Here is a 16,680-nt window from a genome sequence, read left to right as displayed (position 1 = left end):
CCCCCCCCCCCAGCCAGCCACAAAGGTGACGGCTCCTCATCCAAGGCTTCTCATCCAAGACATTCTTCCCAGCAGCAGAAACCTTCCAAACAAACCCTGCTTGAATTACAAATCCCAGTTCTGCCCCCGAACTCGCTCATTTGTTGCCTGAACACATTTGCTATTTTAAGCAAGAGATTACTCTCTGTTCAGCCTTGTTTGCTCCTCCTTGATTCTGTACTGAATTATTAGGCTGAACTTTAGAAACTTCCCAGAAAGAGGCTCAGGATGACAATCCTGCCCAAGGGAACAGAGGCAGCTTCCCATCATAAAATTCCAGAGACAGCAGAGGAGTGGGGTGGCACAGAAGGGCTGGCAGAAGTCACAGATGGAGACTCCTTGTGACACCTGGCACACGTGAGTGCTGCTGTGAGAGCAGGAATTTCTGCTGAGAGCTCTTGTGACTGCAAATGGGTATTTTTGACACCATCACTGCCAGCACCAGCACTTACCCGCTCAGCTTGTCCACAAGTGCTGCAGGTAAGACACAAATGAGATGGCAACTCAGAGCTTTCACCTGGGCAGCTCAGCAGTGCCCACAGGCAAGAGGCAGAAAGTGGCTGAAAACACTTGGAAGTTCTTCAGCAGTTGGAGGAGAAGGTCCCTGCAATATTCCACTGCAGGGTTTGGTCATGTGAAGACATTACTCCTCTTCACAGCAGCAAAGGTTTCCTGCAGGGTCTGTGAGCAGCACTTTGCCCCAGCCCACAGCAGTGAAAGGCCTGGAGGCAGCCTGGGTCACAGAGGAACAAATCACTGGCCAAAGTTACACTGAAAATGAAGGTTATAACCAGAACTAAAGCACAAAGGCACAGTTCCTACCTCTCTCTGCATGTACCAGAGCTGCAGGGGGGCAAAAAACAGCTGGCACAGGAATAAGCAGTAGGCCAAACTGAAGTTAAGCCCCTAAATGAGATTTCCTGCATGTTAAGCAGCAGGTTCCTGGGGAGATCCTTCTACCTGGAAAGGTGTGGGAACATAACTTGCAGCTAATGAGCAGCTGAGTAAGCTGTGAAACAGAAATCCAGATGCAATAATTAGGAGTCACTTTAGATGGTCAAGCTGTGGATCAAGCTCCATCAGTAAGAAGGAGCAGGGTGCTCTATACATAAATCCAACATGCAGAAATCACTTGCAGTGCAGCAGCCAGGACTGGGGCTGGTTACAGAAGGTGCAGGAGCAGTTCCTGTGTGTGGCAGGCAGGAGACCTGGGTGGTCCCTGTGCAGCACCTCAGCCACAGCCTGGAGAGCCTTTGGCAGAAGAGAGGCAGGGGAAGGAAAGGGGCGCCCAGATGGGCAGGGCCAGCAGGTCCCAGAGGGACACAGTGCCAGCAGCCTGCCCCAAGCTCCTGGGGCATGGCCCAGGGCTCTGGCTGGCAGCCCTGGAAGGCATTGCTGGTGCTCCTCTGGCTCGTGGTAACAGGCACACCATGAATCCTGCACCTGAGCCACCTTCAGGAGATCCCCCAGCAGAACCAGCACCTCCTCCCTGTAGCTGCTGTTGGTTTCCATGTAATAACCCCTAAAGCCCAGCACAGATCCTTGTTGGGCTCCTGTGGCTCAGAGCATCTCCCAAACCACACCATCCTGTGTATCCTGTGGCTACCTGCAGCACCCTGCCCCACCAAGGCAGCTCAGGCACACCCCTTCTGCCCCAAGCTCAAGGACACTTGTTTTGAAGCAACTTCTAAAGTCTAATGCTGAACATAGTAAAAACCAGGCTTTTAATAGCTTTACGAGCTCATAAAGACAAATATCTTCTCCCAAGAATAAACAGGCAGAACATTCCACTGCTGCTCTGAAAACAAGGACTTGCTGGAGCTGAAGGGAGAGGGGAGACAAAGCCACTGTCCAGAGGGAAAAAAAACCAACACAATTAAAAATTCCATGCTCTTTACTAGTTAGGGGTGCAATTGCCTGCAACAGCTTGCAAGGGGGGGAGAGGAAAAAGCAGCACCTTCCACAGACATTTCACTAGCATGATCACTTTGTGATTTAACAGTGGCTGTGACCACCTCTCCCCTAAAAATGGAACTTCTCACTGAAATCTGCTTCTGCTGTGCAAAACTGAGGCTTTAAGGGAAAGCTACTTTTGGTAAAAATCCCTGAGCACTCATCCTAATTAACTCTTCTTGCCTTAACACCACACAGCTTCCCAAGATGCCAGTCAGTCCTGGGAAGAGTGGCAAGAATTTGGGATTAGTAACTGAGTAAACTTCCTCCCAGTCTGTAAGGATAATGAGATACCATGCTGGGGCTAGAGACCACAAGGATTTATTTAATTTCTCTCCTCAAAGAGTTCTAAGGAATACTTTAATATTACTATAACCACCCCAAAGCTTACACCTTGTACACTTGAGCAAAAATACAAGCTATACTTTGCATTTTAGAGCAGCCTCTCCCTGGGGAAACAGACATGTTTTCCCTTTTATCTTCAGTGTTGGATTAGTGAAATCGCACAAGAGATACTCAGGTTGTGAACAGGGAGTTGTGCTGCTCCTGGGAAGGTAATTCCAAGATAATATATGGAGTTTAGGCTCTCCCTGAGGCACAAGCACTCACTGGCACTGAACAAACCCACCTGCAGAACCAACTGCTGCAGCTCTGCTCTTATGGAGCAGCATCTGCACAGCTGAGCTAGCAAAGGGCATCCCACAGCAACACCTGGGCCCCAAAAGGGCCACTCTGCTCCACAGAGCTCAGCAAAGAGATCCCCTGGAGCTGCTGCTGTTGCTGAGAGCTTTTCAGGTTACAGTGATCACACCTGGGCACCTTCTGCTAGAGCAAACTGAATTTGCAATTGCTGCTCAGCAGAGATGCTGAACACTGGCAATAAATCTCACCTGAAAGTGCCCCCAGCTCCAGGGACAGAGGCAGCCACTCCCAAAACCTGATGCAGCTGAAGTGCTGCATTTCCAATTGTTGGTAGAAAGGACCAAAAATGCTCCATGAAGTGTTTCAAGCTGTGCACTGGCAGTGGAACTGACTTGGCACTAATAGGTTGCACAAGAAACAATCAAGACTGGCCACAAAACTCTGCCACATGTGACCTTTGGAAGTGAGGGAAGGTGAGGTAAGGTTAACGGCATTCCAAAGGACTGGAGCCCGAGGTCTGGCAGCACAGGAGGGCAATGCTGTGTGACAGGGACACTGGTGACCCTCCAAAGGTTCTGCTGTGCTGCCAGACAGGGGCCTGGCCCTGGGAAAGGCCAATGGCTATTTATCAGCCCCCATGGCTATTGATTATCACATCCTACACAGCACTGAGGAATCTCCATCTCAACAGGCCCAATTCTCTTCCCTTGCTGAGCCCAAAATACATCAGCAAAGTCCAGCTGTGCCTCCCCTCCCACCTCCCAGCAGCGCAAATCCCCCAGCCAGCCCCAGAATGCCCCAGATGAACGAGCTCCAAGTTTCACACAGGTTAACGTGTCACCTGCCTGAGCTCCTGGACACACTCAGAAGAATGATTCCAACCAGGACTGGAGGAGTGGGAGATACCTCAAGGTTACAGACTGGGATTTCATGGCATGACAACTGCACTTCCATCCAGTCTATGCTGCTGTTTGTTCAAAAGGCAACTCTGTCACAGAAAAAAAAAACGTAATAAAGAAAAGAAGTCACCTCAAACTCTGCTGAAAGATGAAACCCATAAGAACAGTATAACAAGTCAAGTTTTAATAGATTTATAAAATTCATATATACAAAACAGTAAACTAAGTCACCAAAGCTATAAAATACACTTTTTACACATCACAATATAATTTTATCTAGTACACAGTTTTCATAAGTTGAAACTATTACAGCAAGTAGCTGCTTCTATCACGGATGCTGTTTTGGTGCTAGAAAGACACTTATGTGAGCAGTCTGGGACTGTGCTTTTACTTTATGCATTTTCCACCTTCTTTTAGTTTGTCACTGTTTTTAAAGTACTTTCCTGTGAATTGTTAAGAAAATTAAGGCTAAACTCAGGCCTTTCTTGCCCAATGTAGTGAACTGGTTTAAAAAAAAAGACTGATATTGCATAGTATGTGTGTTAATGCATAGGCACCAGAGAGCAAGTACATTGCAGAATAAAAGATAACATCACTTGGCTTCCTAAGCTATGTGGTTGTGCCACAGACAACCTGGTGTTTTGTCAGTTTGTTTTGTATTGATTCCACAAACAAGACAACTCCTCACTAGAGCAAGAAACACCAGCACTGCTGTTCAGTGGAGTCTCCAGAAACACCTTTTAATCTGTATCATCAATTCAAGCCCATTCCACATTCCAGACAACACAACTGGAGGAACTCTCCCTATCCCACAGAGGGTTAATGGCTCCAATGCAGACAGGACTCTGAACACACCTCTCCAAACCTAAGTCCACCAAGCACCTTCCCAAGCCTCGTGAGCTCCCAGCAGATCCTTTCTCCCCCCAGGCCCTGCTCTCTGCCACCTCCTCTCAGCCTTTGTGCCCAACCACCTGCACAAGAGATCGGTGGCAAGTGACAGCAGAGAAGTTGTGCTACTCAAAACCTGCCACTTCCCTCAAAAGATGCTCTCTCAGGTCCTACTTATTAAAAAAATGTTGCTCTCCATCAGTTGTAGTTGTTATTCAAAGAATGGAAACAGCCTCTTACCTTCTTGTGCTCTGGTATCTTGAAGAAAGTTTAAGCAGCTGTCAGGAAGGAGTAAGATGCACTGTCTGGCCAGAGATCTGCATACTGTATTTTATCAAAATTGAGTTTTAGCACCCAGTGATGAACAGATGAAGAGAGAGATTTACAATGGCAGGGCCAGCCTTGCCAGCCTGCTGCTCTTAATTCACAGCCAATGGCTCTCTGGAGTCACTCAAAGCTTTTGGGTCAGGGCAGATGGCATTTCACTTCAATACAGCCTTCAAGCACCATCAGCTTTTGGCATCTGTTTAGACACTAGCTCCCCTCTCCTGCTCCCCTCCAACATACTTTGGCTTTTTTTTTTACCAGAATGCCCACCTTGGAAGTTAGTGCTGCTCTTTCTCCCCACTCTGACTATTTTCACACCGGACAGAAGATCCAACCTTCAGTCACAGGCCAAGAGCTGGGCTGGGACAGCTCCTCAAGCCAGGCACAGAACCACCAGCACTGACAATCTAGAACCTCCACACTCCCCACCCAGTAAAACACAAGCATATCAACACACAGACAAACTTTAACACTGCTTTCCAAATGCCACTGTCAAGATAAAAATGTCAAGGATTGAGCTGGACTGCCCAACCACCAAGGTGAGCAAAGAGGCAGCATCACCTGGTTAGCAGAGAGGCAGCTTCAGCTCCAAATCTCCTGGCTTTACTCATTTCCATCTATGCAAAAAAAGATTAGTGTTAAAACAAAGAAGTGCCCACGTCACAGCACAAAGCAGAGATCACCCCAGCTAATTACAAAACAGGCATTATTAAAAAGCACTAGGTCTTGCATTACCAATTACTCCTCACTAGGCTAGACAGTCCTCACCTAGAGCTGTGTGGAGTCAGCATTAACTCAGGCCAAGCCTGGCCCAGACCACGCCAGTCTTCCTGATCCATAATGGATGCTCCCTAAAAAAACTGTTAAAAGCTCATTTACAAAAGTAGGCACAGATGTTTTATAGCTGCTACTGAAACACCCCACCCAGCACTTTGTGTTACAGAATTACAGAGTATGAGGTAAAGAATTGGCAGTGCTATATTAAACCCCTGACTACGCCACGTGATTTTATACTAGAAAGAGAACACAGAAAAGAGGGTACTGCTCAACTTACAGTTCTCATCATGAGCTCAGTGTTTGGTTTACATGACAAACTGCACTGTGTGGAGGTGTTGTTGCATATCATGTTTGTCTCTCAAGCTGGCACACATCAAATCATCCATCAATGCAGCAGGTACTCCTGAAAATTTGATGACAGGAGCCAAGCTAAGTCAGGTGTCAAAACTCACTGCTTGAAAATCAGAGGGGCCTTCTAGAGAAATCCTCTAGGTCCCTACACAAAAGGATTTTTTCCCCAGAAATAAAGAAGTACACACATAGAAAAGACTCCAAAACATAAGTTAATATAAGTTAAAACATAGTTAATACAAAGACAGCCATCTAAAGGCAGCAGAGGACCTGTTCTCTAAAATGCTGTTCTGTGGAAGGCAGCTGTCTGTCACCAAAGAGAGCTGCTGGTTTCTTCAGTGGTACCACATCTGCTCTTTGAACTGCTTTAATTCTACATTTCTCTGCAGATCACAGTGACCAGGATGGGAATTCCCAGAGGGAATGAGGCCATGGGGATGGGGGGAACACAGACAGGATAGGACACACTCCAAATGCACCACTTTTCACACCAAATGCCACTTCAGCTGTCCTAAGGGAATTATATTTTTGTCTCCAGTGCCATGTACAAATGAGCTCTTCCTCCTCCATTTCCCTGTGGTTTATTTGCCATTACTTTCTCTACTCTGCCTGCTTGGCTGCAGCTCAGCTTTACCTGCCTCAGAAGGCCTGGGAATGGTCATCTTCAGGAGCTTCATTCTTGTAACATGCCTAGTTCTAGGTTCTACACAGCAGCAATTAAAAAAATTAAATATATTATCAAGTTAATAAGTCAAATCATCTAGGCTGCCATATTAAATAAGATCCATTCTCTGCATGAAACTGAAAGTATCTTTGAGTTGTAAAACTGAGTGGCCAGTAACTTCAATTCCATAACCACCATTAGGTAATTTTCAACATTAAGAACTATTTCCTTCCTTCAAAGTGACAAGTGCCTATTGAATATGTCACTTACAGAAAACCACTCATCCTTTTGAACTCCACCAAGTCACCTTGCAATGCATCTAAGGAGTGCTCAGAGCCTGCCAGCACTGCAGGAGTGCTGACACACTCTATTAGCTTAACACTTGTTTTGAGGACAACAGACATGAAGTAGTGTTGGAAAAATGACTCCCACTTAGTTTTTCTACTTCAGCTCCAGGTTTATGTAAGTTTCTGCCCCAAGCACAGGCTGCAAGAATTTCCTCTCTTTGTCCTCAGGAGAGACAACCCCTCTGCAATATTCTGTCACTGACCCCGGGTGTCAGGAGTGACAGCAAAAAGCTGCTTTTTTCTTAAAAAAAAAAAAAGTACTTGTTCAAGGTCTCCATCTGATCATCATCCTGCCTGTGACCCATTTCCTGACCAGCCAAATGAACAATAAGCCTATAAAACTAACAAAAAAAGATGTTCTCTCCAGCTGTGTTTACCTGCAAAGTTCTCCAGGATGTCACTTAAAATAAAGTCTTCTATTTGTTTCTGGTGAAAGGACTAAGCAACTGACCAGGCCTGTCCCTAGAAGTGTGAACAACCTCATCTACCTAAGCTCTGCTTTAGTAATTCACTGATTTACCACAACATGATTTTCTGGCTTTATTATGCTACAACTCTCCTTGGAAAAAACCCCCAAGCCCCCTCAGCTGCGGCAATATGAGTATTTTGCAGAGAAAGCTGACAGTTCAAAAAAGATCCCCAAGTCCTTTTTACTCACAAGCCAGCTCCTCTGCAAACTTGGGAAGAGCTTGAATTTTGCAAGGAGAGCTTCCTGACCTGGTTCCTGGTGTGATCCATCACCATCCCAACCTGACAGAACTCTGAGCCCACAGAGCCAAAACACAGATTTTCACCTGCAGCTGCAGCCCCACATCCAGGCCCATTTCATCAATTAAAACAAGAAAGGCAATAATGGGCCCAAGGTGGGCAAATTGGTTCCCTAAAACTGATTTAGTGTGCAAAACTGCCATATCATACAAAAAAAAAAGCAGCTTGAGAGCTCAGAGTGAGATCTCTCATGCTGTTTCTTTTCCAGGTGCAGATTTTAAGTTATTTAAAATACAAGTTGCATCATCAGCTCTGTTGAGGGTAAATCCATAAGGTGACTAAGGATACAAAACCATGGATGAGTGTCAAGAGAAAAACAGAACAGAAATTCCATGCTATGCCTCCCAGGTAAAACTACAGTAGATTCAGACACCAAACTGAGGTAATTCTTGAGAAAAAATACAGTTGAAAGGGAATGTTTAACTAATTTGAGAAAACAAGCATTATGTTAACTCATCTGGAAAATTCAGTGAAAGAATAAAGCTCACAGCAAACTAAGAACTAAAGTCAAGTCAACCTACAAGTCAGGTGAGCCCACAACTGCCTCCTCTTTCCCAGTGTCTTGTGTGAAGTGAAAACCACTACCAAGAACTCAGAAAACATCTGAAAGCTTTGAAAGCAGCCTTAGTCTTCAGCCAAACAAATGGGCTCACAGAAACCAACCTTATGTGATGAGTAAACTCGTTTGCATCACGCTGTGGTGAAACATTTTCCTTTTCAAATGTAATAATCTGAAGATTTCCCCCTATCTGAATATTAGTCACATAACATTCTTCCCCTTCAAGGCTAAAAATTAATAAATATTTAAAAGACAGAGTTGGTCCTGGCAAAATAAGACTTGTTACAAGGAAGCTAATTCCTGTTTAAGTTTGCTGAAATTTAAGTTAGGTTTTCCCATCTGCAACTTCTCAGTTGCTTCTTACGTCGATCCTGTGCCTGTTTCAGGCATTGACACAGCCACAGCTTTTCCACTCTGGAGCCTGCACAAGGAAAGCCAGGAGGCTGCTACATCAGGAAACTACACAAAAATACTGATATGAACATCTGCAAGCTTCAGAGGGGAAGAAAGATTCCAGATTTTATCCAAATTAACATGAAAGGACAACAGAACAGGACTTTTCTTTGACCACATTTCCCATGGGACTACCAGCTGAAGTAAAACTTTGCATGTTTTGACATGCCATTACAGGCTCAAAGGGGATAAGAACTCCAGGGACTTTTTATGCTGACTTTTTATGGGTACAAACAGCCCTTCAGGTTTTATCCTTGGATAAAAACTATGACAAAAATTGCACAGTAAACTATGTTTGAGTTACCTAAAGGATAGCACTACAATATCTTCAGTTTGTCCATGTACCCCACTGCAGTAGAAAAAATTCAATGTCTGTACACAGAAAAGGCACCTGGCAGAGATTGAGAGCACAAGAAAATTTGGAGTTCACACCCAAATTGTTCATAGCCTCTTGCCATTTTACACCCAAACCACTGCCCAAAGGGGTGACTCCAAACCCAGCTGTGCTCTGAGTTCCATGTGCATCACTACAGGCTGAAGATCCCATTAAGACACAGATTAAAGGCTAATTTTACAGCAAGGTCTTGCTGTCCAAATCCATCAGTGCAGCTGGAAAGCTGGGATCTCCAGGGTGTTCAGCCTTCCTACAAGGTCAGCTGTTGGGAACTAATCAAGCAGCTGCTGTGCTACCAAAACCTTTGCTTAAAGAGTTTAATCAGCTTCTAAACTTCTGAGTTCAGATGAAGCCCTGTCACATGAGATACTGAACCTTCACAAATGCTGCCCACTGTGGGTGTGAGGACAGTGCTAGCTGGCCATGGAGCACATCTCCCTTGAGCAGCCACTGTGCAGATACATGGCTGGGTGCTCCAGCACAGGCTGCTGCACCAAGGAAATCAGTTTTCCATGCTGATTTCCCTCCAAGCATAGTGCAAAATAAACCCTTCTCCAAATCAGCGAGGCCTCAAGTCCCATCCCATTTACTCCAACATGAGTTTCCTTACACAGCTCTAGACCTCTCCCTCGGGAGACTCATGCAAAACCTTCAGACAAGAGCTGTGCATCCACCTTGGGAGGTGGATTCTAGACCCCTGGCAAAGCTGAACACACACACAAGACCTGGTTATACTCCTAAGGGTTAAGAATGGAACCTCCATTAACATTCTCCAATACAGCTGCCAATCTCATAACGTTTAGATTAGTTTGATCGATTCAGCACCTCCAAACTACAAAAAAAAAAAGGCAGTTTGTACAATTAGTGTCTGAAAAATGAGCATGTTCATTGGAAACATGTCTTCCATCCACGGTTTGTCAGAGATTTCTGTTCTCCAAGAAGGCAGATGGTGGTTGTGTCATTCAGCGTTCCAAACTCGGTACAGAACCTACCAGGGCCAGGTTTCAGTAGTGTTTTAGTCCAAATGATTCAGTAGCTAACATCAACACGACTCCTCCGGCATAGAGCTCCTCTGTTTGGACTGGCTAGTGTACAGCATTCCTGAGCCAAGGAATTCGCACGGGCCCCGCACCGCACGCAAGGCCCATAAAGAAAGGATCAAAAACTTCGATGGAACCCTCCAGCGAAATTCCAACAGAGCAGGGGCTGCTCTCCTTCACTGCAGCATGATGTCCTTGAGGTTCTCCTGCAGGATGGTGTCCTTGACGGCGTGGAACACGAAGCGGATGTTCTCCGTGTCGATGGCCGTGGTGAAGTGGTGGAACAGGGGCTTGCTGCGGTTCCGCCTCTTCCTGTCGAAGCACTGCACCAGGTAACGCTGCACGTCCTCCAGGCGGTGAGGGTCGCCCTTGAAGTCCGAGAAATACTTCTTAATGCTGACAGTCTTGACCTTCTCCACGAGAAGGTCCATCTTGTTGAGGAATAGGATAATGGAAACGTTAAAGAAAAGCTTGTTGTTGACTATTGTCTCAAAGATATTCATGGACTCCACGAGTCTGTTTGTGCGCCTGTCTTCCATGAGGACCTGGTCGTATTCGCTGGAGGAGACCATGAACAAAATTGAAGTTATTCCATCAAAGCACTGGAACCATTTTTGACGCTGAGATCTCTGTCCCCCTACATCCACCATCTTGAAAGGAATTTTTTTAATGATGAAATCATGCTCTACTATCCCCTTGGTGGCTTTTCTGGCCAGCAAAATATCTTGTTTGCTGGGGAAATAGTTCTGCAAAAGAAAGGACAGAAGTGTCAAAAAAAGTCCTTAAAAAATTCTGGCTAATGCCTGAATACTGAAGGAATGGGTAAAATCACCAGAAGCTGCTTTTAAATTTAAATATAATCAGATGAAGAATGAATACTCAACTTAAAAACACGGGCCTCTTGACCATTTAGCTCAACACTTTGGTAAACAGCTACAGAGAATCCTGAGACATATGAGAACAAAAATGAAGTACTAATTCACTACTTCACACTTTCATCCATCAAGCCTCTTGGTTTAAGATTGAAGTGTATTTTTTCATTAAATTCTTAGCTACAGTGTTACTGCCACTTAGGTAGCATTTAATAAAGCATATCAAATCACCACTAAAAGGTGGGGTTTTTTTAAAATCTAGCTTTTCCACAGTTCATTACTCTTACAAGGACCATCTTGAAAGCTTTAGAGGAAACTTTTCTTCCAGGTTCACACTCTATGACCAGCAAGTACAGCAACAGATTCTGCCACAGGCAATCTACTGCTGTAGAGAAATTTGCTCTTCAGAACGTTATCATTGCTACTGTTTTGGAAAATCATCTCTCTTCTTTCTCCTCCAAGTGTCCAGACGGATGTTTTCATTACAGATTTTGAATCCTACAAGTGCTAGGAATGGTTTTTATTTTGTTAAGGTTTCATTCTGCTACCTTACATAGCAGCAGCCATCAGAACATCAGGAAAAGCAAATGAGATCCAGAGACTGCACAGAAGGGCTGACAAAATATGTGCGCAAATACAACTTCCATTTGTTGTCTGTCAAAAAAGATTAAACAAATGCTGAGCTCCAGCTTCAGAAAGCTGGAGTTTACTGTTCCTACAGAAAGAACACTGAATTTAATGCGTAATTATTTCGTAAACAAACCAAAAACCCCAAGCAAACCCCATTAATCACAGCACACTCAGGCTCTCCTTGTCTCTTGGAGCTCTTCAGAAGGAGAAGGTTTCTTACCAGCTGACCGATCCGATCCAGGTTATCCAGGAAGTATTTCACAGATTCACCCTGTGGAAAAGCAAAGACATGGCAACTGAGCTTGTGTCTAGGACAGCAAATCCAACAGAACCAAGGCCTTCTTCCCAACATGCACTGAGGTCTAACTGATTTTTCCAGTTAGAAAAATATATTGGTGATATACTGTGATACAACTCTAAGTTGAGAAGAGATTTGCACAAATGCTCAGATCTATCCAGTAAATCTCTACAATAAAAGAGCAGTGTTATTAAAGTCAGTTCTTTGACTTAAAGAATTTGGCTTTTTTCCCCTTGTAAGATAAGTACAGTTAACTGACACTGAGTGGGAGTAAAAAATGAAACACATTTATAAGAAACCAGTGTAGTTTGTTTAAAATTCCTAACAGTGAACAAAAGCATATCCTAGAAAAGTGGAAGATTTAAGTCCCCCACAATTTATGATAATTTAAGCTAGACTTGCTTGTCACAAACAAAGGAAAAAAGGAGCCTTTTCAAGGACTTACTCTTATACAGACAGTTCCTCTTCTGGGCTCAAGACTTTTAATAATAGACTTGCTCATCTTGTAAAAAGTCTTTTAGCAATTTTATCAAGAAGAAGATAGGAATGTGTACAGGGAGAAGTCATTCTTGTGTGAAAATTTACTCTTGTGTAAGAGGATTTGGTGTTTTATCAAACAAGCTTGCCTGTGTGTCCCACCCAAACCAAGGGCCCCTTTGCATTAATTGGGGACAAGAAGCCCTGCACAGACTTTTAAAGAAATAACAATATTGTTTCCATACAGATGCAGACTACTCTGGAGTGAAACCCTCCAGCAAATGCTTCCCTTCATGAAGAAGTAATTCAGTAAGCCTTCTTTATTGTTCAGGATGTTTCTTGGAGTTATAGCCATGTCATGAGAATGAAAAAGTGGAAAATCTGGTGCCTTTTAGTGATTTTAGGCAGGAAAACCCATTCCTTATCCCAGAGCAGGGCTGTCAGTCATGACCAAATGACAGTAGGTGCCCTCACCAAGTCACTAATTCAGAATGGAACTTCCTCCAAGTACTCCAGCTGCAATAGAAACTCTTAAACCTCACATCCTCCTCTACACCATAGCCCTGAGAGAGGACAGAATTACTGCCCCCAGCACAACTCTGAACAGATGAACACAACAGTTCATTGTGAGGAATCAGACTGGAGATCAGAGGATTCAGTGTTGGACAAGTACACACTCCCAGCATACGGCACACACAAAAGGAGCTGCAGCTCATTTCTTAACATTCAAAACTGGAAGTGTCTTTTCATAAAGGAGAGAGAACACACGGATTTGCAAAAGACTACCACATATCAACAAAAGATTTACAATGGATTGCTGGCAGAAAAAAAACCACTTCTTTTTTTGGGGGGTGGGGTGGGGGAGAGGGGAAGTTTCCAAAGAACAATTGCTCTAAGAGCTTCCTTACAATCATGAATTTTCATAAGGTGAAAGTAATTTCCTGTATTTTTTGGCACTCTGTGGATCAGAAGAGATATCACAGACTGCATGAATAAGAGAAAAGGGCTTCCTGTACAGCATTAGTCATATTCAGGAGATGGGAGAGCCCAGAAAGAAAAGATCACTGAAGCTACAAAAAACCCCTTCTCTATCTGTTGTGCTCCATCCCACACAGCTCCTTCAGATGTGCAAAAAATACTGCAAAGGGGCCATTTCTCATGGACATTCTTCCAATTTTCTACCCAGCTGCTTCAAGAGTCCCTGTCTGTCAGTCCCTGCCTGTCTGTCCCCCCTCCCAGGCTGGAGCAGGAACAGCCACGTGCCTGTGAAACACAGGGACACACAGGCAGGACCTCCTGATTTACAGCTTCTGCCTCCCCTAATTCCCACCCCACACATCCATCACTCTGACATTCTGCACGTTGATAGGGAGCTAAGAAAATCAACTGATTAATGGAAAAAATACATGTTCATTTCTGCAGTGATTTAAGGAAAACAAACTTCTCCAGATTCTTACCCAGCTCTTATTAACGTTGCAATTAAGCCACATAATTTGTTCAGGGAAATTTTAATCAGCATTGGCAAAGCACTGGGAGAGCTGGGTAAGTCAGGTGGCTGGAACAGGTGTGAGCACCATATGCATGGTCTGACAGATCTGAAGGAATCTGAATATTCTCTTCTAGCACAGAATCCAAAGGCATCCAGGACTTAAGTCAAAATATCTGTTTCCAGCCAAAACAACAAATCCTCAACAAGCTCCAGAGGGTTTGAAGTTTAAAAAACCCTCAAAACATTAAAGCACACAAACATGAAGGGAAGAAAAACACCCACCAAAAATGCGCCAGAGTAATAAGCCCAAACGCAGTGCACACACTCAAAACCTCCTGCTTTAATGATTCCCTGATTAATGATTGTTTATTAAGTCCTAGGGAAGTGTGAACTCAGTTCCTGCTCCAAGGGCTTCTGGAATAACCTTGTCCTACATCTTAGTCAGATTTACAGCAAACTGGGATGTTCTGGGAAGCACATTCAGCTCCTCCAGGCAGCAGCACTCACAGGCACTGGGCATTAACTGATGTGATGAGTAACATGTAATGTATTAAATGAGGAAAAGATGGAAACTCCACGTTTCACAACTGTTTGCTATTAGTGTTTCTAATTAGAACAATTATGCTAACTGAACATTCCTTTCTGTATTCATTTTTCCTAGTCATTCAGACAGCAATATTAATTACATCTAGAAGTCAAATTCACTGAATTCTATATCAAGCTGCACTTCAATGGATTTTTGAATTCACTAATAAATTATTATTTATGCAAAGCTGTCTCATGCTTTGGGTATTACATACACATAAAAACAAATGCTTATGTATATAAACATATGTATATAAATAGACACACACAGTTCCTAAATCAAAGTAGATTTTCCATTCAAAGCAAGTAATTATCAAAATAAATATCAGCTGTCTCTTTTATGTTGAGCTATTTTTTCCCTTCGTGACACTGGCCATAAAGAAGCTGGTTTGGCTTTTTCATTGCAAATATTTAGTGTTTCCCCAATATCCATCCAGCCATTCAGCTCCATTCAAAGCTGGATTAGCAGTTCAAGTGCTCTCCTCCTCCAGATCCCAGCCAGTTATTTCAGGTCCATGACCATGACTTCCTATAAAAGTGTCAGCAAATATTTGCAATTGATTCATCAGATACTAAAAATAACTTTATGCAGATTGATGACTTCAATTTCAGTATTTTAATGGTTCTGTTGGGGAAAAAAAGCTTATTTTAACATCACAATCTATTTCAAGCCATGCTTGCAAAGTAGAAATGAAAGCTGAAGTTATTTATAATATATGTATATTTATACAAAGTGTAACTACATAAATATAATCACATCATGGTGTGTTCACTTAGAAAACAAACAAAAAAGATCCAGATCAGATCTTTTACAAGCTGATGTTGCAAGAAAAACTGTGGCAGTTCCAGAAACTTCCTCAGATCAGTGGTGCTCATAGAAAACTGTTGAGCTTCTGCCTTTCAGATTTAAAAACGCTGTCTTGCATTGTCCTAATAGGACACTATTTCCTTTAAAAATATTCTAACATTATTCATAAATAATGCTTTTAAAATATGAAAGACTATTTAATTTCAACCAGCACAATACTGAGATAGGAGCCCTGTTGTGTCACAGTCCCAGCAGAGTGTGTCAGTGAAGCATTTACGCACTGACATTTCTTATTTATTTTATTTTATTTTTAACTAGTCCTCGATTAGTACATTTCACATTGGAAAGTTACAAGCTAGTTGGCTATTTTTATGGATTTTCATCTTCCCTGATAATAAATCAAGATGTTTCAGTGGCGTCTCCTGCACCCACACCCCGTGTTTTACGGGACAGCGGTGGGGGAGGGAGCACTGACCTCTGAGTTATGAATTTTATGTAGCTCAGATGATCCTTTTTTAGTGCCCCAGAGTACAGCAGTGACCATTGGTGCTCCACTCCTTGCTCCCCACACAAGAGTGACCACAAAGCTGGGCTGACTCATTCTGTCACTCTGAGCTCCCCTCCCTCTGCAGTCCAGACCCTCTGAGTAACAGTTCTGCCACTGGGACCAAGAGAAGGAGTTGGAGATGCTGTTCCCATTGTTCAGGAGGATGAGTCACTGCACATCTGGGAACTGGGGGAATCAAGAAACACAAACACAAGGCCTCAAATGAGCCCACAGTGCAGTATTGCTATTGGATTATTTAAGAAAAAAAATTGTTATTCTTTTAAACTGGCCTATCTGCAGTATAAAGTTGGGTGAAGCCAGAGAAAATAGTGCAATTTGTTTAAAAAGTGACTGGTGGAAGAGAAAGGGAGGAAAGTTGAAATGTAAACATATACTCCTGCTTCCTGAAATAGTCCTCTAAAACTCTTTTTATATGCTAGATTATTTTGACCACAGCATTCTCAAGGGGCAAAAGCCACGAAAAAGAAGAATTTTTAATCTACATACTTTGTGCAATGTGAATGCCATCTTAACATGAGCTCCAAATAAGTCACCATGAAAATAATGATTGAACTCAACATCCCTGTCCCTTCAGGCTACGTTCAGAGCACATAGGAAATCTCCCCACAGAAATATTATAACTAATCTGGCATCACTTCCTTTGCCATTGATAGCCTCATTTTGGGCAGAGTTCCCAAGCAGTATTTACTGCATGAAAATAATGCACAGCAATCTTTAAAATACCCCCAGAAACTCAGCAGACATGTTCTGGAAGGCCAGAATTTATCAACCTGCCACTGTAACCCTCAGTTATTCAGAGTGAGCCTTGGTCAGATCATAAAGGACAGTGACCCATCCCATTGTCCAGTTCCC

At 43.5% G+C, this 16,680-nt stretch overlaps 1 protein-coding gene across 1 annotated transcript in view; it reads right to left on the bottom strand.

Annotated features, from left to right (window-relative positions):
• Window positions 1–3,695: 3,695 nt before the first annotated feature.
• The window catches only part of GNA12 (G protein subunit alpha 12), a 58,452-nt gene continuing 45,467 nt past the window's right edge, over window positions 3,696–16,680 (bottom strand). Inside the window, exons 4-5 of the mRNA XM_014306767.2 lie at window positions 11,824–11,874; window positions 3,696–10,847 (exon numbers count right to left, since the gene is read on the bottom strand). Coding sequence (XP_014162242.1) covers window positions 10,278–10,847; window positions 11,824–11,874 — 621 coding nt within the window. The 3' untranslated portion in view covers window positions 3,696–10,277. The remainder of the gene's footprint in view (window positions 10,848–11,823; window positions 11,875–16,680) is intronic.

This window comes from Geospiza fortis, unplaced genomic scaffold (assembly GCF_000277835.1).
Source record: "Geospiza fortis unplaced genomic scaffold, GeoFor_1.0 scaffold237, whole genome shotgun sequence".
Lineage (NCBI taxonomy): Eukaryota > Metazoa > Chordata > Aves > Passeriformes > Thraupidae > Geospiza > Geospiza fortis.
This window is presented reverse-complemented; position numbering and strand designations above follow the sequence as displayed.